General features: G+C 46.1%; 1 protein-coding gene across 1 annotated transcript in view; it reads left to right on the top strand.

Moving 5' to 3' along the window:
• The first annotated feature begins 4,227 nt into the window (after positions 1-4,227).
• FAM219A (family with sequence similarity 219 member A) overlaps positions 4,228-25,736 on the top strand; it is a 37,213-nt gene continuing 15,704 nt past the window's right edge. Inside the window, exons 1-3 of the mRNA XM_089656788.1 lie at positions 4,228-4,326; positions 8,855-8,935; positions 13,750-13,804. Of these exons, the coding sequence (XP_089512914.1) occupies positions 4,238-4,326; positions 8,855-8,935; positions 13,750-13,804 (225 nt within the window). The 5' untranslated portion in view covers positions 4,228-4,237. The remainder of the gene's footprint in view (positions 4,327-8,854; positions 8,936-13,749; positions 13,805-25,736) is intronic.

Genomic DNA, 25,736 nt, shown 5'->3' with positions numbered 1-25,736 from the left:
TGCCCGCTCTGTCCAGAGGACACAGTGGAACACCGATCGTTCTACGGGCCCTCTCTGCAAGGTCCCGATCATGTGATCAGTGATTGGCCAATCGGTGATCACATGCAGAGCAGTACGCAAGATTTCACTTCTGACATCATTGCTTACTACTTGTGAAATCTGTGAATGATCACAGAGATCACATGGTGCAGGGCCATTCACAACAGCCTTGTACCATGTTACAAGCTGTGACCAATCACAGCTCACACAGTATTTCTCAATGGCTGCAGGAATGCAGCAACAGAGGAGAAATGATTGTTTAACAGACTTCATGGGTCTTCATCACCCCCCACAAGTAGTACAGTGTCACTATGGTGACACTGTACTGCTAGGGTGACAGTATGTTAAAAAAAAACATAAATAATATAAAAAGTAAAAATGTAAAACAAATTTAGAAAAATTATAATTTTGGGTTATAAACTAATCTGGGTTATTTTTTGTTTTACTAAAAAGATAATTGAATACATTTTGGCCAAGTATTATGAAGAAAGATTATTTATTTGCAAAAAAGTATAGGAAAAACACTTTTTTTCAAAATGTTTGGACTTTTTCATTTATATAGCAAAAAACAATAAAAATCCCAGCAGTGAATAAATACCACCAAAATAAAGCTTTATCTGTCTCAAGCTAAAACATTCATATGGGTACAGTGTTGCATGACCGCGCAATTGTCATTAAAAGTGTGATAGCGCTGAAAGCTGAAAATTGGCCTGGACAGGAAGTACTGTGGGGGACCAGAAAGTGTCCGGACTGGAAGGGGGGTGAAAGTGTCCGGACTGGAAGGGGGGGGAAAGCGTCCGGACTGGAAGGGGGTGAAAGTGTCCGGACTGGAAGCGGGGGAAAGCGTCCGGACTGGAAGCGGGTGAAAGTGTCCGGACTGGAAGGGGGGGGGAGTGTCCGGACTGGAAGCGGGTGAAAGTGTCTGGACTGGAAGGGGGGTGAAAGTGTCCAGACTGGAAGGGGGGGGGGAAGCGTCCGGACTGGAAGGGGGGTGAAAGTGTCCGGACTGGAAGGGGGTGAAAGTGTCCGGACTGGAAGGGGGGTGAAAGTGTCCGGACTGGAAGGGGGGTGAAGGGGTGAAAGTGTCCGGACAGGAAGGGGGGTGAAAGTGTCTGGACAGGAAGGGAGGGAAAGTGTCCGGACTGAAAGGGGGGGGAAAGTGTCCGGACTGGAAGGGGGGTGAAAGCGTGCGGACTGGAAGGGGGGTGAGGGGGTGAAAGTGTCCAGACAGGAAGGGGGGTGAAAGTGTCCAGACTGGAAGGGGGTGAAAGTCTGGACAGGAAGGGGGGGAAAGTGTCCGGACTGGAAGGGGGGGAAAGCGTCCGGACTGGAAGGGGGTGAAAGCGTCCGGACTGGAAGGGGGGTGAAAGCGTCCGGACTGGAAGGGGGGTGAAAGCGTCCGGACTGGAAGGGGGGGAAAGTGTCCGGACTGGAAGGGGGGGAAAGTGTCCGGACTGGAAGGGGGTGAAAGCGTCCGGATTGGAAGGGGGTGAAAGCGTCCGGATTGGAAGGGGGTGAAAGCGTCCGGACTGGAAGGGGGGGAAAGCGTCCGGACTGGAAGGGGGGGAAAGCGTCCGGACTGGAAGGGGGGGGAAAGCGTCCGGACTGGAAGGGGGGTAAAAGCGTCCAGACTGGAAGGGGGGTGAGGGGGTGAAAGTGTCCAGACAGGAAGGGGGGTGAAAGTGTCCGGACTGGAAGGGGGTGAAAGTGTCCAGACAGGAAGGGGGGGGGGAAAGTGTCCGGACTGGAAGGGGGGTGAAAGTGTCCGGACTGGAAGGGGGTGAAAGTGTCCGGACTGGAAGGGGGTGAAAGTGTCCGGACTGGAAGGGGGTGAAAGTGTCCGGACTGGAAGGGGGTGAAAGTGTCCGGACTGGAAGGGGGTGAAAGTGTCCGGACTGGAAGGGGGTGAAAGCGTCCGGACTGGAAGGGGGGGAAAGCGTCCGGACTGGAGGGGGGGGGGAAGCGTCTGGACTGGAAGGGGGGGGAAGCGTGAAAGTGTCCGGACTGGAAGGGGGTGAAAGCGTCCGGACTGGAAGGGGGTGAAAGCGTCCGGACTGGAAGGGGGTGAAAGCGTCTGGACTGGAAGGGGGTGAAAGCGTCCGGACTGGAAGGGGGTGAAAGCGTCCGGACTGGAAGGGGGTGAAAGCGTCCGGACTGGAAGGGGGTGAAAGCGTCCGGACTGGAAGGGGGTGAAAGCGTCCGGACTGGAAGGGGGTGAAAGCGTCCGGACTGGAAGGGGGTGAAAGCGTCCGGACTGGAAGGGGGGGAAAGCGTCCGGACTGGAAGGGGGGGAAAGCGTCCGGACTGGAAGGGGGTTGAAAGCGTCCGGACTGGAAGGGGGTTGAAAGCGTCCGGACTGGAAGGGGGGTGAAAGCGTCCGGACTGGAAGGGGGGGGAGAGCGTCCGGACTGGAAGGGGGTGAAAGCGTCCGGACTGGAAGGGGGGGAAGGCATCCGGACTTGAAGGGGTTAAAATGTAAACATCTCATCAAAAACTGAATCTCAGGTAAGCAAAAAAAACACGTATTTGTTTGAAAATCCTGGAATTTCCTTTTATCGCCGTCCAGACTTCAGATTGCATAATCACATCAGTCCCATCTGGCAAATCTGCCCTGCCTCTGATGAGATTAGAAACGTGAGCCGAGTGACCCCGGGGACACTTCCCGGTCTGCGTACCTATAAATATCCCTGTGTGTTATATTCAGTGCGTCTCCGCGGCCTGCGCTTCCTGCCATGACATCATCCCGATCACCGATGAAAAATGTTCCTTCCCTGCGGTAGGCATCCTTGGCCTCGTGCCATCTTCAGACGGATACATTGTGCTGAGCGAACAGCGGATCCGCGCTCTGACTGCACGCCGTGATGGGGCGATGTGAGCTGAATAGATATCAGGATACGGCGGTTGTAATCCGCAATTTATCAAAATTCCGATCACACCAGCCGTGATCTGTCTGGAGTCTGGTTTGGATTCCCCTCAAGAGGGAACACTTCTAAAATATACCCGTGTATCTCCTTACTGCTGACTGCGGAAGAAGAAAAATGCATGAAAAGCCAATATTGACTACTTTACCGGTTTTAGGTAGAGCGGTAGTGTTGGGTGCTGTGGTTTTTGGAGAGGTACAAATGGTCAGGGGCCTGGAGCCCCCCCACCCCAAAGCACCTCAGGTCCTCTTTACAAAGCCATATAATTGATCCAAATGAAAAAATTAAATCCAAATAGCACCCAAACCTTACTCTCCCGCTCCTCGCACGACCTTCTGCTCTCTAGCTCCCTTGTCTCCTCCTCCCATGCTCGTCTCCAGGACTTCTCCAGAGCTTCCACCATCCTCTGGAACTCTCTACCCCAATCTATCAGACTATCGCCTACTCTGCTCACTTTTAGGCGATCTCTGAAAACCTCTCTCTTCAGGGAAGCCTATCCTGCCCTCAGCTAATAATAGAATCTTCTACTCTTCCAACCAGTCCATCCCCCACAGTTACTACCTTTTGTACCACCAGCCCCTCCCTCTTAGACTGTAAGCTCCCAGGATCAGGGCTCTCCTATCCCTCTTGTATTGATCTGTATTGTTTCTGTATTGTCTCCCGTTATATTGTAGCGTTGAGCAAGTTGTTGGCGCCATATAAATCCTGAATAATAATATAATAATTGCCCCTAAACTGGCCATGTCTGGACCCAAATTACTGGTCATTTAGACCCTGGCATTGCATTTTGTGGCTGGTGGGGTACATTCTCCTGTAGCAGGCAGTAGAGAACCTTCAAGGGTGCAAACCACCTACAACTTTCAATGAATGAACTTTCCGGTTCCCCAAAGTTTAGCCTTGAAGGGAAATAGAGAGGGGTTCATGACTTTCGCACAGTTGCAATGTTTCCTTCACAGCATTGGCAGTTATTTGATCGATTTGATACCTTTAAATCCCAACTTCGAGCAGATAAAAAAACGATTCCTTCTAGAGGGCTGCGCCCGCACTGCAAGGGTTAATTGCTTGTTTATGACTCGAAAAGTGAAGGGATATTTACTTACCCAATCCTTCGCTCCACCCGGCTAGACCGGTCCCAGGAGTGTCTGCACCCCTATCTATCGGTCTAGGGTCCGGATGTCATCAAGACCCAAGCAGGGTCCATAGCCTCATCATTCATTTGTGGCGTTATTCGTTGCATCTCACGATCTTCTCTTCTGTCCACAGAAAAGCAGCGGGAGATGGCCCGGAAAGGGTCCCTGAAAAATGGCAATGTAGGAAGCCCGGTGAACCAACAGCCCAAAAAGAACAACGTCATGGCCAGAACAAGGTAAGTCCACCTGTGTTTCACCTGTTCTGGAAGGGAAGATGCTAAAATCCCACTTTAAAGTATATATTAAACCTGTGCAAGTGATCTCATGCTCAGCTGCATAAGAGGCTTAGAGAGCTGAGGGGGGGGAGACTGCAGGGGGGAGGTGTCAGCAGGAGGCAGAGAAACAGCAGTACACTAATCTTCCCAGTGAAGAGCTGGGGGGGGGGGGGTAGTTACATAGTCTGGCTGAAAAAAGAAAAAAAGTCCATCCAGTTCAAAAAAAAAAAAAAAGTTATAATCCCACACCTACCATTGATCCAGAGGAAGGCAAAAAATCCAGCAAGGCATAATCCAATTTGCTCCTGCAGGAGAAAAATTCCTTCATATCATATCCCCCCTTATGTATTATACATGGTGATCATATCCCCCCTTATGTATTATACATGGTGATCATATCCCCCCCTTATGTATTATACATGGAGATCATATCCCCCCTTATGTATTATACATGGAGATCATATCCCCCCTTATGTATTATACATGGAGATCGTATCCCCCCTTATGTATTAAACATGGAGATCATATCCCCCCTTATGTATTATACATGGAGATCATATCCCCCCTTATGTATTATACATGGAGATCATATCCCCCCTTATGTATTATACATGGAGATCATATCCCCCCTTATGTATTATACATGGAGATCATATCCCCCCTTATGTATTATACATGGAGATCATATCCCCCCTTATGTATTATACATGGAGATCATATCCCCCCTTATGTATTATACATGGAGATCATATCCCCCCCTTATGTATTATACATGGAGATCATATCCCCCCTTATGTATATTACATGGAGATCATATCCCCCCTTATGTATTATACATGGAGATCATATCCCCCTTATGTATTATACATGGAGATCATATCCCCCCTTATGTATTATACATGGAGATCATATCCCCCCTTATGTATTATACATGGTGATCATATCCCCCCTTATGTATTATACACGGAGATCATATCCCCCCTTATGTATTATACATGGTGATCATATCCCCCCTTATGTATTATACATGGTGATCATATCCCCCTTATGTATTATACATGGAGATCATATCCCCCCTTATGTATTATACATGGAGATCATATCCCCCCCCTTATGTATTATACATGGAGATCATATCCCCCCCTTATGTATTATACATGGAGATCATATCCCCCTTATGTATTATACATGGAGATCATATCCCCCCTTATGTATTATACATGGAGATCATATCCCCCCTTATGTATTATACATGGAGATCATACCCCCCCTTATGTATTATACATGGAGATCATACCCCCCCTTATGTATTATACATGGAGATCATATCCCCCTTATGTATTATACATGGAGATCATATCCCCCTTATGTATTATACACGGAGATCATATCCCCCTTATGTATTATACACGGAGATCATATCCCCCTTATGTATTATACATGGAGATCATATCCCCCCTTATGTATTATACATGGTGATCATATCCCCCCTTATGTATTATACACGAGATCATATCCCCCTTATGTATTATACACGGAGATCATATCCCCCTTATGTATTATACATGGAGATCATATCCCCCCTTATGTATTATACATGGTGATCATATCCCCCCTTATGTATTATACACGGAGATCATATCCCCCTTATGTATTATACACGGAGATCATATCCCCCTTATGTATTATACATGGAGATCATATCCCCCCTTATGTATTATACATGGTGATCATATCCCCCCCTTATGTATTATACACGGAGATCATATCCCCCTTATGTATTATACATGGAGATCATATCCCCCTTATGTATTATACATGGTGATCATATCCCCCCTTATGTATTATACATGGAGATTATATCCCCCCTTATGTATTATACATGGAGATCATATCCCCTTATGTATTATACATGGAGATCATATCCCCCCTTATGTATTATACACGGAGATCATATCCCCCTTATGTATTATACACGGAGATCATATCCCCCTTATGTATTATACATGGAGATCATATCCCCCCCTTATGTATTATACATGGAGAACATATCCCCCTTATGTATTATACATGGAGATCATATCCCCCCTTATGTATTATACATGGTGCTCATATCCCCCCTTATGTATATTACATGGAGATCATATCCCCCTTATGTATTATACATGGAGATCATGTCCCCCCTTATGTATTATACATGGTGATCATATCCCCCCCTTATGTATTATACATGGTGATCATATCCCCCCTTATGTATTATATATGGTGATCATATCCCCCCTTATGTATTATACATGGAGATCATATCCCCCTTATGTATTATACATGGAGATCATATCCCCCCCTTATGTATTATACATGGAGATCATATCCCCCCTTATGTATATTACATGGAGATCATATCCCCCCTTATGTATATTACATGGAGATCATATCCCCCCTTATGTATATTACATGGAGATCATATCCCCCTTATGTATTATACATGGAGATCATATCCCCCCTTATGTATTATACATGGAGATCATATCCCCCCCTTATGTATTATACATGGAGACCATATCACCCCTTATGTATTATACATGGAGATCATATCCCCCCCTTATGTATTATACATGGAGATCATATCCCCCCTTATGTATTATACATGGAGATCATATCCCCCTTATGTATTATACATGGAGATCATATCCCCCCTTATGTATTATACATGGAGATCATATCCCCCCCTTATGTATTATACATGGAGATCATATCCCCCTTATGTATTATACATGGAGATCATATCCCCCCCCTTATGTATTATACATGGAGATCATATCCCCCCTTATGTATATTACATGGAGATCATATCCCCCCTTATGTATATTACATGGTGATCATATCCCCCTTATGTATTATACATGGAGATCATATCCCCCCCTTATGTATTATACATGGAGATCATATCCCCCTTATGTATTATACATGGAGATCATATCCCCCCTTATGTATTATACATGGAGATCATATCCCCCCCTTATGTATTATACATGGAGATCATATCCCCCTTATGTATTATACATGGAGATCATATCCCCCCTTATGTATTATACATGGAGATCATATCCCCCCTTATGTATTATACATGGAGATCATATCCCCCTTATGTATTATACATGGAGATCATATCCCCCCTTATGTACTATACATGGAGATCATATCCCCCCCTTATGTATTATACATGGAGATCATATCCCCCTTATGTATTATACATGGAGATCATATCCCCCCTTATGTATTATACATGGAGATAATATCATCCCCCCTTATGTATTATACATGGAGATCATATCCCCCCCCTTATGTATTATACATGGAGATCATATCCCCCCTTATATATTATACATGGAGATCATATCCCCCCCTTATGTATTATACATGGAGATCATATCCCCCCTTATGTATTATACATGGAGATCATATCCCCCCTTATGTATTATACATGGAGATCATATCCCCCCCTTATGTATTATACATGGAGATCATATCCCCCCTTATGTATTATACATGGAGATCATATCCCCCCTTAATCTCCTCTTCTCAGTAGAGAATAAATTCAGTTCCTCTATTCTTTCCTCATAGCTGATCTCCTCCATGCCTCGTATCAGTTTGGTTGCCCTTCTCTGTACTTTCTCCAGTTCCCCAATGTTCTTTTTTGTGAATTGGTGCCAAAAACTGAACTGCATGTTCCAAATGAGGTATTACTAATGATTTGTACCCGGGGGGAGGGATGATATCTCTCTCTCTGGAGTCTATACCTCTCCTAATACAAGAGAGGATTTTGCTCGCTTTAGAACCCGCAGCTTGGCATTGCTGCCATTATTATGCTTGTGATCTACCAGAACCCCCAGATTCTTCTCCACCATTGATTCCCCCAGATCCTTTTCCACCATTGACCCCCCCAGTTGTACCCCCCCCAGTGTGTATGATGCATGCGTATTCTTAGCCCCCAAGTGCAGAACCTTACATTTATCAACATTAAACCTCATTGGCCCCATAGTCCCCCAATTACACAGTGCATTGAGGTCGAATTGCAATTTGGAGACATCCTGTAAGGATGTTATTCCACGGTCATGTCAGCACAAGTCTGACTATTGGAGGACAAGCAGGCTGTTCTCCCAGCACGGCCAGAAAAAATTACCATTGTGGGAAGGATGTGCTTCTATGCCTAGCATGGTCAGTTTCCAATAGGAAAGCAGGGGGACTGGCAGGATCACCATTCTATTTCTACAATATGTCAGGGAACTCAAAACAGTCTTCCTTATTTTGTTCCAGCTACCGATAATGTTCACAGAAACAGAGATATGACTTTGTGTCAGGGTACTGTACAGCCTAGTGCTCTTTGTAAGCAGATCTTATAGGCTACATTAAGAAACAAAATGGAAATTGGCCGTTCATGTCCTCCAGATCTCTAGGACTAGAACAATATATTGTCCTCTCTTTCCAGGCTGGTCGTCCCAAACAAAGGCTATTCTTCCCTAGACCAGAGTCCGGATGAAAAGCCCCTCGTAGCTCTGGACACAGACAGGTACCTATCCATCCATCCATCTATCTATCTATCTATCTATCTATCTATCTATCTATCATCTATCTATCTGTCATCTATCTATCATCTGTCTATCTGTCATCTATCTATCATCTGTCTATCTGTCATCTATCTATCTATCTATCTATCTATCTATCTATCTATCTATCTATCTATCTATCTATTATCTATCTATCTATCTATCTATTATCTATCTATATTCTATCTATCTATCTATCATCTATCTATCTATTATCTATCTATCTATCTATCTATCTATCTATCTATTATCTATCTATCTATCTATCTATCTATTATCTATCTATCTATCTATCTATCTATCTATCTATTATCTATCTATATTCTATCTATCTATCTATCATCTATCTATCTATCTATCTATCTATCTATCTATCTATCATCTATCTATCATCTATCTATCTATTATCTATCTATATTCTATCTATCTATCTATCTATCTATTATCTATCTATATTCTATCTATCTATCTATCTATCTATCTATCTATCTATCTATCTATTATCTAATCTATCTACTCTATCTACTCTATCTACTCTATCTCTCCATCTATCTATCTCTCCATCATCTCTCTATCTATCTATCCACCTCTCTATCTATCTATCCACCTCTCTATCTATCTATCCACCTCTCTTGCATTGGACTCTTTCACACTTGCGCAGGCTTTTCCACTGCTCTGAAAAGTGGTCCACAGTATACAGAGCGGCTGGAATGTGATATGCCACCTTCTCACCACCTAGACTAACCATGAAAGTCTGCACCACCGTACCACAACCGCGTACATTACATATGGTTGGAAGACGGTTGCTGCACAGCCCTATTCATGTGAATCTGTGACATTCAGCGGTGACACTGCCTGACTATTATTGCCGCCTCTGTAGCATGTGCACAACCCATTCTGGCCACCATTGTGATTTTTTTTTTTGGGGGGGGGGCGGCAGTTGATCCACAGCGGAATGACCTGCTCAACCGCCTAATTTTATTGCCTGGCCGCCTATGTGAACAAGCCCTTTATCCACGTAATTGTATCCATGTATCTCTATTTCTGTCTATATCTCTCTTTTACATTTTTATATAACTCTCCATCTTGTGCGCTCGCTCTCTCTTTATCAATCTTCTCTCTCTTTCTTATCTTTCTCTGTCCATCTGTCTCCACCTTGATGTCTTTTTATCTTACTCTGTCCGTCTCGCTCTCTATACATCACACACTCTCTTTTTTATTCTCTCCCTCTGCCCATAAGGTTTTCTCTCTCTCACTGTCTGTATATCTGGTTCTCTACCTTCCAATCTAACTCTCTCCCTCTGTTTTTCGATCTCTCTTTATTTATATGTCTCTTTTTATCTGTCTATTGCAAAGAAGTCACATAACAATTCAATGATGATATTGAAATAGTTTTAAGCTGTGCTAGAATACCGGCACTCAAAGTTCCTCACATTCTCCCTCCACCCCCTCCCTTTACCTTCTCCTCCTCCCTCCCCTCTCCATCCACCCTCTCCTCTATCTGCACCCTCTCCTCTATCTGCACCCTCTCCTCTATCTGCACCCTCTCCTCTATCTGCACCCTCTCCTCTATCTGCACCCTCCCCTCTATCTGCACCCTCCCCTCTATCTGCACCCTCCCCTCTCCCTCCTCCCTCCCCTCTCCCTCCACCCTCCCCTCTCCCTCCCCTCTCCCTCCTCCCTCTCCTCTCCCTCCTCCCTCTCCTCTCCCTCCTCCCTCTCCTCTATCTGCACCCTCCCCTCTCCCTCCACCTTCTCCTCTCCCTTCACCCTCTCCCTCCACCCTCACCTCTATCTGCACGCTCCCCTCTCCCTCCTCCCTCTCCTCCTATCTGCACCCTCTCCTCTATCTGCACCCTCCCCTCTATCTGCACCCTCCCCTCTATCTGCACCCTCCCCTCTATCTGCACCCTCCCCTCTATCTGCACCCTCCCCTCTATCTGCACCCTCCCCTCTATCTGCACCCTCCCCTCTCCCTCCTCCCTCCCCTCTCCCTCCCCTCTCCCTCCCCTCTCTCCTCTATCTGCACGCTCCCCTCTCCCTCCTCCCTCTCCTCCTATCTGCACCCTCTCCTCTATCTGCACCCTCTCCTCTATCTGCACCCTCTCCTCTATCTGCACCCTCTCCTCTATCTGCACCCTCTCCTCTATCTGCACCCTCTCCTCTATCTGCACCCTCCCCTCTATCTGCACCCTCCCCTCTATCTGCACCCTCCCCTCTATCTGCACCCTCCCCTCTCCCTCCTCCCTCCCCTCTCCCTCCTCCCTCCCCTCTCCCTCCCCTCTCCCTCCTCCCTCTCCTCTCCCTCCCCTCTCCCTCCTCCCTCTCCTCTATCTGCACCCTCTCCTCTATCTGCACCCTCTCCTCTATCTGCACCCTCTCCTCTATCTGCACCCTCTCCTCTATCTGCACCCTCTCCTCTATCTGCACCCTCCCCTCTATCTGCACCCTCCCCTCCTCCCTCCCCTCTCCCTCCACTCTCCCTCCTCCCTCCCCTCTCCCTCCTCCCTCTCCTCTCCCTCCTCCCTCTCCTCTCCCTCCTCCCTCTCCTCTCCCTCCTCCCTCGCCTCTATCTGCACCCTCTCCTCTCCCTCCACCCTCACCTCTCCTTTCACCCTCTCCCTCCACCCTCACCTCTATCTGCACGCTCCCCTCTCCCTCCTCCCTCTCCTCCTATCTGCACCCTCTCCTCTATCTGCACCCTCTCCTCTATCTGCACCCTCTCCTCTATCTGCACCCTCTCCTCTATCTGCACCCTCTCCTCTATCTGCACCCTCTCCTCTATCTGCACCCTCCCCTCTATCTGCACCCTCCCCTCTATCTGCACCCTCCCCTCTCCCTCCTCCCTCCCCTCTCCCTCCTCCCTCCTCCCTCCCCTCTCCCTCCTCCCTCCCCTCTCCCTCCACCCTCCCCTCTCCCTCCCCTCTCCCTCCCCTCTCCCTCCTCCCTCTCCTCTCCCTCCTCCCTCTCCTCTATCTGCACCCTCCCCTCTCCCTCCACCTTCTCCTCTCCCTTCACCCTCTCCCTTCACCCTCTCCCTCCACCCTCACCTCTATCTGCACGCTCCCCTCTCCCTCCTCCCTCTCCTCCTATCTGCACCCTCTCCTCTATCTGCACCCTCCCCTCTCCCTCCTCGCTCCCCTCTCCCTCCTCCCTCCCCTCTCCCTCCACCCTCCCCTCTCCCTCCCCTCTCCCTCCTCCCTCTCCTCTCCCTCCTCCCTCTCCTCCTATCTGCACCCTCTCCTCTATCTGCACCCTCCCCTCTCCCTCCTCGCTCCCCTCTCCCTCCTCCCTCCCCTCTCCCTCCACCCTCCCCTCTCCCTCCCCTCTCCCTCCTCCCTCTCCTCTCCCTCCTCCCTCTCCTCTATCTGCACCCTCCCCTCTCCCTTCACCCTCCACCCTCACCTCTATCTGCACGCTCCCCTCTCCCTCCTCCCTCTCCTCCTATCTGCACCCTCTCCTCTATCTGCACCCTCCCCTCTCCCTCCACCTTCTCCTCTCCCTTCACCCTCTCCCTCCTCCCTCTCCCTCCACCCTCACCTCTATCTGCACCCTCTCCTCTCCCTCCACCCTCTCCTCTCCCTCCACCCTCTCCTCTCCCTCCACCCTCTCCTCTATCTGCACCCTCTCCTCTCCCTCCACCCTCTCCTCTATCTGCACCCTCTCCTCTCCCTCTACCCTCCACCTTCGCCTCTCTCTACACCTCCTCTCCCTGCACCCTCTCCTCTCCCTCCACTCTCTCCTCTCCCTCCACCCTCTCCTCTCCCTTCACCCTCTTCTCTCCCTTCACCTTTTCCTCCTCTCTTCACCCTCTCCTCTCCCTCCACCTTCTCCTCTCCCTCCACCCTCTCCATCTCCCTCCACCCTCTCCTTCTAACCTCTCCCCTCCCTCCACCCTCTTCCCTCCTCCAACCGCTCCCCTCCCTCCTACCTCTTCCCTCCTCCAACTACTCCCCTCCCTCCATTCTCTTCCTTCCTCCATTCTCTTCCTTCCTCCACCCTCTCCTCTCCCTCATCCTCTCCTCTCCCTCATCCTCTCCTCCCACTCTACCCTCCAACCTCTCCATCTCCCTCCACCCTCTCCTCTCCCTCCACCCTCTCCTCTCCCTCCACCCTCTTCCTTCCTCCACCCTCTCCTCTCCCTCATCCTCTCCTCTCCCTCATCCTCTCCTCTCCCTCATCCTCTCCTCTCCCTCATCCTCTCCTCTCCCTCATCCTCTCCTCCCACTCTACCCTCCAACCTCTCCATCTCCCTCCACCCTCTTCCTTCCTCCACCCTCTCCTCTCCCTCATCCTCTCCTCCCACTCTACCCTCCACCCTCTCCTCTACCTCCACCCTCTCCTCTCCCTCTCTTCCTCCATCCTCTCACTTCTCCATGCCCTTGAATGTCTGCTGAATTTTACCAGAGTAGATTTACATTTTTACAATACTCAGTATAAGGATGATGAATTAAGTGGTACCTTTCTGGATATTTTATCATCAGAGTCATTCATAACTTTCAATACTATCCTCTCTCTCCCCCCTCTCTCTCTCTTTCCCCTCTCTCTCCTCCCCCTCTCTCTCCTCTCCCCCCCCCTCTCTCTCTCCTCTTCCCCCCCCTCTCTCTCCTCTCCCCCCCCTCTCTCTCTCCTCTTCCCCCCCTCTCTATCTCCTCTCTTTCCCCCCCCCCCCTCTCTCCTCTCTCTCTCCTCTCCCTCTTCCCTCCTCTCTCTCTTCCCTCCTGTGAATTGCATCCCAATAATGAACTGTTCTCTTTCCATTCTCTCTCTCTCTCAGTGACGATGACTTTGACATGTCCAGATATTCGTCTTCAGGGTATTCCTCCGCCGAGGTGAGTTGGTGATTGGAGATGATGCTGATGTATACTTCTTTGTGTCCAATCCTGAGATAATCCCCCAGATCCAACAGCTGCACCATCGCTGGCTGCTATCACGGCCCACAGAGACTAAGATGTCTGTAATACTTAAACATCAAGTAGGAGAATTCAACATCTAAGTAACTCCGGGAACACAGACCACCCACTGAGTGCTCCCACCATGCACACCGGTGTTCATGATACACCCTGAATTCTCTGATTAGATGGTCTCTATAGTTGCCAGAATTCTTCGTTTCTGATTGACATCAAATCTCAGTGTGCAGATATAAAGCCGGAGTGTTCGGGCTTTGTCTGCTCCTTTTCACCCGGATGTCCTGTGAAAGGTCTGCTGAATTTTACCAGAGTAGATTTACATTTTTACAACATCCAGGATAAGGATGATGAATTAAGTGGTCACTTTCAGGATATTTCATCATCAGAGTAATTCATAACTTTCCATACTATGTTTTCTTTTTTTTTTCTACCTCTTTTTTTTTATTTCTTTCTCTCTCTCTCTCTCGGTCTTTTTTTTCTCTCACTTTCTTTCTTTTTCTCTCTTTCGCTCTTTTTCTTTCTATCTCTGTTTCTTGCTCTTTCTCTCTCTTATTCTTTCTTTCTTTTCTTTTTTCTTTTCTTTTTCGTCCTCTCTTTCTCTTCCTCTCTCTTTCTCTTCCTTTCTTTCTCTCTTCCTTTCTTTCTCTCTTCCTTTCTTTCTCTCTTCCTTTCTTTCTCTCTTCCTTTCTTTCTCTCTTCCTTTCTTTCTCTCTTCCTTTCTTTCTCTCTTCCTTTCTTTCTCTTCCTCTCTCTTTCTCTTCCTCTCTCTTTCTCTTCCTCTCTCTTTCTCTTCCTCCTCTCTCTTTCTCTTCCTCCTCTCTCTTTCTCTTCCTCCTCTCTCTTTCTCTTCCACTCTCTTTCTCTTCCTCTCTCTTTCTCTTTCTCTCTCTCCCTCTCTTTCTCTCTCTCTCCCTCTCTTTCTCTCTCTCTCCCTCTCTTTCTCTCTCTCTCCCTCTCTTTCTCTCTCTCCCTCTCTTTCTCTCTCTCCCTCTCTTTATCTCTCTCCCTCTCTTTCTCTCTCTCCCTCTCCCCCTCCCTCTCTTTTGCTTCCTCTTTCCATTTTTCTTGCTCTCCTTGTCTCTTTTTCTTTGTCTCTTTTCTCTTTCTTATTTTCTCTTTCTTTTCTTTTCTTTTCCTTTCTCGTTCTCTCTCTCTCTCTCTCTCTCTCTCTCGCTCTCTTTTTTCTCTTCCATTCTTTCACTCGTTTTTTCATTTTTTCGCTCTTTTTTTTCTTTTCACTCTTCCTCTCTTTCTCACTTTCTTTTTTTCTCTCTCCCTCTCTCTCTGTTTCTTGCTCTCTTTTTTTTTCTCTCCCATTCTTTCTCTTTTTTCTTTTCTTTCCTTTCTCTCGTTTTCTTTTTTTTTTTCTCTTTCTTCTCTTTTACTTTTTCCTCTATTTTTCTTTTCTTTTTCCCCCCTCTCTCTCTCTCTCTCTCTCTCTATTGTGCATTGTAGTGTAGACAGTGAATGTACTCTGCACATTCTCTCTCTCTCTCTCTCTCTCTCGCGCTCTCGCGTGCGCGCTCTTTTTCTTTCTATCTCTGTTTCTTGTTCTTTCTCTCTCTTATTCTTTCTTTTCTTTCATTCTTTTTTCTTTTCTTTTCTCCTTTTCTTTTTTTTCTTTTTCTTTTCTTTTCTTTTCTCTTTCTACCTCTCTCTCCCTCCCTTTCGCTTCCTCTTTCCATTTTTCTTGCTCTCTTTGTCTCTCTTTTCTCTTTCATATGTTCTCCCTTTCTTTCTTTTCTTTTTTTCTTTTCTCGTTTTCTCTTTCTCTCTCTCTCTCTCTCGCTCTTTTTTTCTCTTCCATTCTTTCACTCGTTTTTTCTTTTCTTTCGCTCTTTTTTTTCTTCTTTTCTCTCTTTCTCACTTTATTTTTTCTCTCTCTCCCTCTCCCTCTCTCTCTCTTTGTTTCTTGCTCTCTTTTTTTTCTCTCCCATTCTTTCTCTTTTTTCTTTTCTTTCCTTTCTCTCTTTTCTTTTTTTTCTTGCTTCTTTCTTCTTCTTTCTTCTTTCTTGCTCTAATTTTTGCGCTTTTTTTCTCTTCCATTCTTTCGCTCTTTTTTTTCTTCTTTTCTTTTGCTCTTTTTCTTTTCTTTTCTCTCTTCCTCTCTCTCTTTCTCACTTTCTTTTTTTCTCTCTCCCTCTCTCTCTGTTTCTTGCTCTCTTTTTTTTTTTCTCTCCCATTCTTTCTCTTTTTTTCTTTCTTTTCTTTCCTTTCTCTCTTTTTCTTTTTTTTCTTTCTTTTTTCTCTCTCTTTCTTCTCTTTTATTTTTCCTCTAATTTTCTTTTCTTTTCTCTTTCTTTCTCTCTTCCTATTGCACAGTGTAGAGTAGACGCTGAATGTACTCCGCACATTCTTCCCCCTCCAGCTCCCAGCCCACGTACGGCCTGTTCCCACGCCTGGCTTCAGTGCCAGTACAAGCTCCTCTGTAGTTTCCCTGAATGTCATGGGCTCCCTGGGGCTGTCCCAGAGTCACGCTGTGATGAAGTCTTCTGTCACGCAGTCCTTTATATGACGGATGGGCATTTCGGGAGGGCTGACTGTAGAACTAGAGTACCCTGCACACAGCTTTAACCCCTGAGTGACCAACCAGCAGAGACCTTTCCGTTAACTCTCTGCTCCTGTACCATGGCGGACGTCCACGATGTCTCATTTTTAGATTGCACGTGCGTGCTCCTTTTAGGGTGAATTTGTGCCCACACAAGCGCTCAGTGTGTTCTAATATTGAAGTATTTTCAATGGACTATATATATATTTGTTGGACCAGAAAGTGCCTAACAGCCAGTGTCACCAAAAAAAATTATCGGGAGCCAAACTCAGTGGTTTAAGCTGCTTATCATCTCCATTTCATGGCAAACACCTGAAAAAGCAGTGTTGTGAAAACACAACTACTATCATAGGAATAGGCCTCTGTCAAGAAGTGGAGAGCGATATCTGATGTATTACCGCATCACAACTACGGCACCACCTGCCTGGAGTTTGCATGTTGTCCCTGTGTCTGTGTGGGTTTCCTCCAGGTACTCCGGTTTCCTCCCACACTCCAAAGACATGCTGGTAGGTGAATTGGATCCTGTCTAAATTGGCCCTAGTATGTGTATGTATGAATGTAGAGTGTGGGTCCTCGGGCCTACCCTGAAGTCTAGGGGGAGGATGTGTGGCCTTTTGGTTCCTTCCTCCCCTGTCCTTAGGGGATCTCTCTTCGGGAGAGCCCCCTGACCTAGTACTTGGTGGCTGGCTTAGGCTAGCCACAAGGAAAGGGGTCCGCCAGGCCTTTTGGCTAGGTGGACCATATGGGAACCTTCGTCTCCGTCAGGAGCTTCGTGCCCCGGGGGATCAGGGTAGAGATCCTACCCCTTCGGGGGGGGGGGGTGGACAAAGCACACCCCTAAGTGCACTTTTTTGTGTTGCTTTTGCACTAGCACGTTTCTTGTTCACTTACGGCTTTTCGTTTTTCGCACTTTCGCAGACTTAAAAAAAAATAAAAAAATTTGTATGTATGAATGTAAGTTGGGGACCTTAGATTGTACGCCCCTTGAGGGTTAGGGACTGGTGTGAATGTACAATATATATGTAAAGCGCGGCGTAAATTGACGGCGCTATATAAGTACCTGAAATAAATAAATAAATCCCATTCAAAATAATTGGGCTTCCAATGTACCCTTATGTGCCTAACAAGGCCGCGGCTTTCGGCGTGCTACAATACAGGTATGTTTTCTTACTGCGTTTGGGTGGCATTGTAAAAAAAAGAAAAAAAAAAATCAGCGCATGTTACATATACTACTAGAATGTAGAGATGTGAATCCAGCCTTATAAATGCAATCATTTGATGATTGCAACGTTGGCGGTTGCAATCAACCATTTTAGTCCAGGGTCAAAGCAACATCAATGGGATGAGGAGAAAAAATTGTTTTCCCTCTCTCCGAGAATGTTCCCGTATGGCCGCTTTACATACATTATGGTTACACACTCGAATCAAATTATTTTCTTCTTCTTCTTTGTGTGCAGAAATTGATTTCTTGAAGCTGATCTCCATGCAAATAAAAAAAAAAATACTATAAATCCTCCCTTTCCAATCCTTCAAAAGACAGAGATTTTTTTTTTTTTTTTTTTTTTTTTTAACTTTCATGCTTCTTTTCTCCAGATATTTGTATTTCTCTTAAGTTCATTGACAGGCACAGCGTTTTTCCATTCATGACCATAGGGTTATAGCGCCATCTACAGGAATAGGACACTAGGCAGAAAAAAAGAAGACAGCACCACCTATGGGCAGTCCTGGTATAAACCCCCTCTCTGCTATAGGCAAGCCAGTTATTTCTGTCTAGTGTTTCAGGACCTAGTTCCCTGCTGGGGCTTGTGTTTTTTTTGTGATCATGGAATGCCCATAGAAAGGCCTGGTGGAAGTCGACTTCCGAGGCCATCAGAAAACAGTGGCAGAGGAAACCTCTGCCACTGTTTTCTGATGGCCTCGGAAGTCGACTGTCAGACTTATGCCATTTAGGGTTGGGTTTCCCCTTTTCCTATCACAGCACACCCCACCAGGGCAATTAGTACCTCTTGGGTGTGGCAGCATCAGCCCTCTGCATCTCAGGTTTGCAAGGCAGCTATCTGCTCACCAAATTTGACAATGTTGATGTGTTTGCATCTTTGAATGCATGTTTTAGCCTCAATGTTCTGTAGGCCACTGTTCCTTGTTTCCCCTTGGGGGTCTATGTGGGTGGTTGACATGTTTGGGTGCTCCAGGCTTTTGCTTGCCCGCCCCACTATGGGGCACTGCTTTTTGCTTGCCCGTCCCACTATGGGGCACTGCTTTGGGATGTCCCTATGGTCAAGAATGACAAGAGCTCTGTCTGTCAATGAATGTAAGAAAAAACAGGATTTTTTGTTCCTCACCTTAAAATCACTTTCTGAGTACATTGACGGACGCACCGCCCACCCCTCTATTGGTGCTTTTTACTTTTCTTGTACTGCTTTGTGACTAACTGACCTGCCTATGGCAAAGAAAGCTAGAACTGCCCATAGGAGGTGCTGTGTTCTTCTTCTTTTTTTTTTTTTTTTTTTTTCTGCCTAGTATCATACTCCTGTAGGTGGCCCTATACCCCTATGGTCAAGAATGAGAAAAGCTGTTCCCGTCAATGAACTCGGAGGTAGGGATTTTATGGTAGGTAACATCAAATCAGGGGCGGACTGACCATTTGGAAACTCGGGCACTGCCCGAGGGCCCGGGGTCAGTAGGGGGCCCCATGAGATGCCCCTGGTACCTTTTTCATAGGCTTTTTTGAGTTTGGGCAAGGACACAGGGGCCCCATGATCCCCTATTGCCCGGGGGCCCCATGAGTTGTCAGTCCGCCCCTGCATCTAATCCTGTTTTTTTCCTGCTCCTCGATGCTATCGCTGGACTCTAAATGACCGCCCTTTAGTGGCAGCCTGTGGGAAGGTCTGTTGGTGAGGTTGAACAGCCTGTGGGAGGAATTGGACAGCCTGGGGAAGGGTGTAGTATCTGCATGGTGTGGGCAGGGTTTTGTTAATGGGACAGTTATTGGAGTCTTCATGAGCTGTGACAGTGGAGTAGAGCAGTGTTTCCCAACCTTTCTTCAGTCCCGAGGCACCCTTTAATATTATGGACAGTCCTAAGGGACCCCATTCTAAAATGTGAAAAACTATTCTAATAGTTTTATATAACGCAGCAACATCCACACATGTAGGACACCCAACATTTAGAGGTGATTTATTCTTCCAAAGCAAATACACTTTTGCACACTGGTACCAACTAGTATTCCATTGTTTCTCTTCTCCCTCAGTTTGTCTCCATCACTGAGCTAATATGACCCCAGCACTGATGGAGAGGGGTGGGGGAGGGTCAAACTAGGATGCTGTGCAGGCAACTGACATCCTCCTTATCAACTGATGATGTCATTGATTGTCAGGACGCCGGCAGCTAGAAGGTCGTAATGGTGCACAATGAAAACCTGTGGATTTATGTAATTAAAAGGGAAGCTTGTTCCACCCGCTGGCTTGTATTCAAGTGTTGGGCAATTTTAAGACATTTTGCCAAGGCAGCCCTGAAGAAACCTCAAGACACCCGAGGATGCCTGGGCACCCTGGTTGAGAAAGACTGGAGTAGAGAACTCATAAACTACCTGGGCTACCCAGTTCAACTTGTAAGCCATCCCCAGTCTAACAATGGCCATAACACGAGGAACATGGTTGGGTTTAACTTATCAAAGAGGGTCAATCCCCCTCTTTGATAAGTTATACCTATCCATGTTCCTTGTGTTATAGCCATTGTTGGACTGGGGCTGGCTTGCAAGTTGAACTGGTTAGCCCAGGTAATTTGTTTAATGCCCGTCCATGTTCACTGCTGCAAAAGTCAGTTATAGACAAGGGAGGTGACCAACTTCTCTCGCATGGAGTAGAGAACTCCCCTGTCATTGTTTTTAGCAACCTAGGCCAGAAACTGTAGGTTTCAGCAGAAAGGGGACTATGCTTTGCAAGGCAGATCACTGCTGGGGGCTTCTTGTGTTGATAGGCAACTCTCCCCGGCAAGGTTAAGATGAGGCTGGGGGGGAAGATTTGTTAAGCAACCAGGGAATTTTGAAGTACCCATTGGTGCTCCAACATGGAGATGCAAACCCATCTCCCACCTGCTCCAGATCTTCAGAATGCTTGGAAGCATTACAAGGGGCGGGGAGAAGACCGGTCACCCTGCATTTAGGAATCTGACAGAGCTGAGTGGTCTCTATCCCAAAAATGAAGGTCCTTCTAGGAGAAATAAGGCCACTATTTTTGAAGAGTTTGGACCATCGGAAGAGTGCAGAAAAATAAAAATCTTGGATGTGTGACAGGTGAGCGTGTCTGTACTAAACTTGTTTTCTTTTTTGCCCGGAGATCAGCTTTAATCGATTGTCTATGTGTCAGAAAGTGACAATTCACATATGTGGAGGTTTCACAAGCACAGAACAAAGAGGCTTTATAGAAAATGTTGACGGAACTGAAAACTGAACGTACCATACGTGAGCGGCGGTGGAACCACGAGCAGGCATCGTACTGTCAGCAAAATTCTCACGTTTCCCTAGCAATTAGAGAACAATTTAGGATCTTTATTACCCAAGAATAATCCCGCGTTCTTTCCTTCCTTTTTTATGTCTGAAATAAACAAGTCTGGCGCTCGCCGTGTTTCTGCTGTAAAAACATCCCTTTATACTGGATAAATTCAGAGGCTATTTTCACCCAGGGAAAGCAATTTACTCGGAGCTGAAAATTCCCCCGCAGATCTGTACAGAGAGGTGAAGCATGGACGCACACGATAAAATATATGGCTGATGAAAAGCTTCCACAGCAGCAAAAGAAACATGTTTAATATTTATGTACTATTAACTGTTCATATGGCAGAAGCCTTAAAGTGAAGCTATCAGTTCTACAACTAACAGTTATTAGGGAATTGTTCAGTGGTCGTGGGGCTTTGCTTCGGTGAGTGTGGGGCTTTGCTACACTGCTATTGGAAGTGGTTTCAGTGGCTGTGGGGCTTAATTCAGGTGGGCTTGGCTCTGGTAGAGGTTGGACTTGGCTCCAACGGATATGGTGCTTGGCTTCAGCCAAGGCAGGTTTTGGTGCTAGTGGGGGTGTGGCTTAGTTCCATTGGGTTTGTATTTGGCTCCAGTATTGTTTGGACTTGGCTCTAGCGAGTGTAGGGCTCAACTACAGTGGGGACAAGGCATAGTCCCATCTGTGATAGGATTTAGTTCTACTGACTTAGCTCCAACAGGTATAGGACTTTGCTGAATGGGGCAGGACTTTGTTCAGTGGTGGTGGGGCTTAGTTCCAGTGGGGTTGGAGTTTGCTCCAGTAGAGGTTGGACTTGGCTCCAACAGGCATAGGGCTTTGTTTGGGTAAGGCCAAGACTTAGTGCCAGTGGTGGTGGTGCTAAGTTCAGACTGAGTTGGACTTTGCTCCAGTAGAGGTTGGACTTGGTTCCAACAGGTTTAGAGCTTTGCTCAGGAAAGGGAAGGACTTAATGCCAGTGTTGGTGGAGCTTAGTTTGGATGGGGTTGGACTTTGCTCCAGTAGAGATTGGACTTGGCTCCAACAGGTATAGGGCTTTGGTTGGGTAAGGCCATGGCTTAGTGCCAGTGGTGGTGGGGCTTAGTTCAGATTTAGTTGGACTTTGCTCCAGTAGAGGTTGGACTTGGTTCCAACAGGTTTAGAGCTTTGCTCAGGAAGGGGCAGGGCTTAATGCCAGTGTTGGTGGAGCTTTGTTCGGATGGGGTTGGATTTTGCTCCAGTAGAGGTTAGAGTTGGTTTCAACACTTATAGGGCTTTGCTCAGGTAGGGGCAGGGCTAAGTGCCAGTGGTGGTGGGGCTTAGTTTCAGTGGGAATGGACTTTGCTTCTGTATGGGTTGGACTAGTTCCTCTGACATGGGCAGGGCTTAGTACCAGTGGTGGTGAGGCTTAGCTCCAGTAAAGCCATGGCTTAACTCCACCCAATGCAAGCAAGCTTTAGCAGTGCAGAAATTAAGGCCTACAGTATGTAGATCGTTTTCTCATGATCAAAGGCTTCCCAGGAGCTTCAAAAATAATTTGAAGTTTTGGATGATACCGTCAATCTTTTGATGGCTGCTCTTTAAACATATTGTTGACTTGGATGCTTTTTGGGAAATCTCTCATGAGAAATGGTGCTTTCCACACTAGGCCAGAACACATTTGCAATTGACTCTGGGTAAATGCCTTCTTCTCTTCGGTGGAGATTCACATTGCACTGTTTACTTTTGTTTTTTAGCACATTTTATTGAAATATCACACCATGACATTTCATAGAGTTCTACTGGGCAGCATGCAGTGTCTTGCTCTGCACTGGGAAAAAAAGTACTGCATGCCCACACCGAAGCCCTTGTCTTGCAGTAGAGGGTACAATAGAACTGCCCTGGAATAGCTGCCTAACGCAGTCCCACCGCACCTGGTCTGAATGGACCACTAGAAGGTGTTGCCTGTTCCAGTATTTATTTCCTTGTCAGGGTTTCTATTGCTGTCTGAGACCCCCACTGGGAAGACTTTCTCTCACTTTTTGCCCCTGTGACACCAGCACAAGAAACGGTGTTGCATTTTCACTGGCACAACACATTCAGAAATTTATAAAAACACCTTTTACATTGAGCGGGAAAAGCTTAGGTTCTCTGTAATGTTTTGCGATTTAGATTTCTCTGTGTCAGTGAACAAGAATTGGAGGAAATCTCCCCACTTAATATGCATTGAAAACTGAGGATCTAACCCTTCCCAACTCTCTACACCAAAACAAAAATAAAAAACGGTCTATAAATAGTCTTTTGTACAAGCAGAACCCTTGATTACGTATGTGACGGGAGTCACTTTGGGTGGGGGGGCCCATGGAACCCAGCTTACTTTGGAGAGGCGGGGAGACCCCTGTCTCAGCTCCCCATATCCCTATTATGTGTAAGTCACCCTGTGCCTGTTAGAGGTACAGGGTGATCTGTCCTAATATTGTGTAGACATGTATAGGTGGGGTGGGGGTTGTGGATTGTTTGGTGTTGTGGGTCTGCATCCCATTGTTCTGTTGTTTGTTAGGCTTGGGAGCAAACTATTATGGTATGTATGTGTTTATGTGTATTAGCTTAGTGGGGGTTGTGTCTCCAGCAGCCCTCCCTCTTGATGGGATGGTCTGCTGGTGTGAAGTTGGAATACCTGTGTGTCTCTTGTTACTAAATGTAGATTGCCCCGCCCTGTGTCATTATGCAGGGAGGGGGGGGGGATTGGCCCCTGAGTGTATATATCTTGTATCTGTGTTCAAATAAAGTAGTCTACCTCTGGTTTACTTCAAGACTGGTGTCGTCTAGTCTTGTATGGTCGGCTGTGGAGTCTGTGGTTGGTGTTCGGACGGGGAAGCGGTAGTCTAACGGAAGTACCCAAGCGCAGTCTGGGGTCAGTTTCGTTACAATGTACATATGGCAAAATATAATATAAAATGTAGTCCATATTAATTACAAAATATACATTGCACTCTTAATAGAAAATATTCACAGCTGCTACCTTAAAAAAATCAAACCTATACAAAAAGAACTTAAAAAGGAAGAGCAATAACGTAATGTGCAGTTCTTCAAAGAAGGAATGCACATCAATTCTTCATCATATATAAGAAATAGTTGATATACAAAATCACAAAAAAGAACAATAATCCAGCTATGGTTTCCAAATCCACCTCAGCAAGGGCAAATACACCCAGCACATGTTCCACCACATTTTGGACAGCAGCTGACCCTAAGTTAGGCCCTAAATATAGGAAGGCCAAATAACGTGCTTTGTTGTATCCTTAAATCCACTTCAAATCATAAGAGGATGGTAATCCAGGGTATAGACCTGCCAATAATTGTGCAGTATGGAGGATTATACAGATTTCTTCCCAGGAATAAATAAAGCAAATCGCAATAATGAAATATGAAAGTAGGAGTGAAGAATTACTTTATTACATCGAGTAGATTGTACGGGAAAAAACTGGCTTACGTGATTCGGCAGTAAGCCTTAATCATAGCTATGATGGCTGTGATCGTTGCCGATACCTGTAAGCCAGTGTTACCTGCATACTCCACTCAATGTAATATGATGTAATATACTCTTCCGAAGGAAGGACAAGTTGTCGGCTCTTCACTCCTTACTTTCCTGTCGCTTCAGTTTTGGGAAGACACTTTGACCCAGGAGCACCACCAATCTCCCTCCTTGGGGAATCCATTTGGTGATAGTATCTTTCTCTTTATGCCAATAGTGAAATACTTTCAGAAGAATTTATTGCACTGATAGGTTATAAAATTCATGTTTATTGCAAAATTAGCACTATACAGTGGGGATCGAAAGTTTGGGCACCCCAGCTAAAAATTTGTATTAATGTGCATAAAGAAGCCAAGGAAAGATGGAAAAATCTCCAAAAGGCATCAAATTACAGATTAGACATTCTTATAATATGTCAACAAAAGTTAGATTTTATTTCCATCATTTGCACTTTCAAAATAACAGAAAACAAAAAAATGGCGTCTGCAAAAGTTTGGGCACCCTGCAGAATTTATAGCATGCACTTCCCCCTTTGCCAAGCTGAGACCTGCCAGTGTCATGGATTGTTCCCAATCATCGTCTGGGAAGACCAGGTGATGTCAATCTCAAAGGTTTTAAATGCCCAGACTCCTCTGACTTTGCCCCAACAATCAGCACCATGGGTTCTTCTAAGCAGTTGTCTAGAAAACTGAAACTGAAAATAGTTGATGCTCACAAAGCTGGAGAAGGCTATAAGAAGATAGCAAAGCGTTTTCAGATGTCAATATCCTCTGTTCGGAATGTAATTAAGAAATGGCAGTCATCAGGAACAGTGGAAGTTAAAGCAAGATCTGGAAGACCAAGAAAAATATCAGACAGAACAGCTCGCAGGATTGTGAGAAAAACTATTCAAAACCCACGTTTGTCTGCACGATCCCTCCAGAAAGATCTGGCAGACACTGGAGTTGTGGTCACTATTCCACTATAAAGAGATACTTGTACAAATATGGTCTTCATGGAAGAGTCATCAGAAGAAAACCTCTTCTACGTCCTCACCACAAAAATCATCGTTTGAACTTTGCAAATGAACATATAGACAAACCTGAAGCATTTTGGAAACAAGTTCTGTGGACCGATGAGGTTAAAATTGAACTTTTTGGCCGGAATGAGCAAAGGTACGTTTGGAGAAGAAGGGGCACAGAATTTAATGAAAAGAACCTCTGTCCAACTGTTAAGCATGGGGTTGGATCAATCATGCTTTGGGGTTGTGTTGCAGCCAGTGGCACAGGGAACATCTCACGAGTAGAAGGAAAAATGGATTCA

Source organism: Staurois parvus, unplaced genomic scaffold (genome assembly GCF_062004578.1).
Source record: "Staurois parvus isolate SC_StPar_1 unplaced genomic scaffold, SC_StPar_1.0 ptg000938l, whole genome shotgun sequence".
In the NCBI taxonomy this organism is placed as follows: domain Eukaryota; kingdom Metazoa; phylum Chordata; class Amphibia; order Anura; family Ranidae; genus Staurois; species Staurois parvus.
Note: the sequence above shows the minus strand (reverse complement) of the source record. Positions and strands in the feature narration are given on the sequence as shown.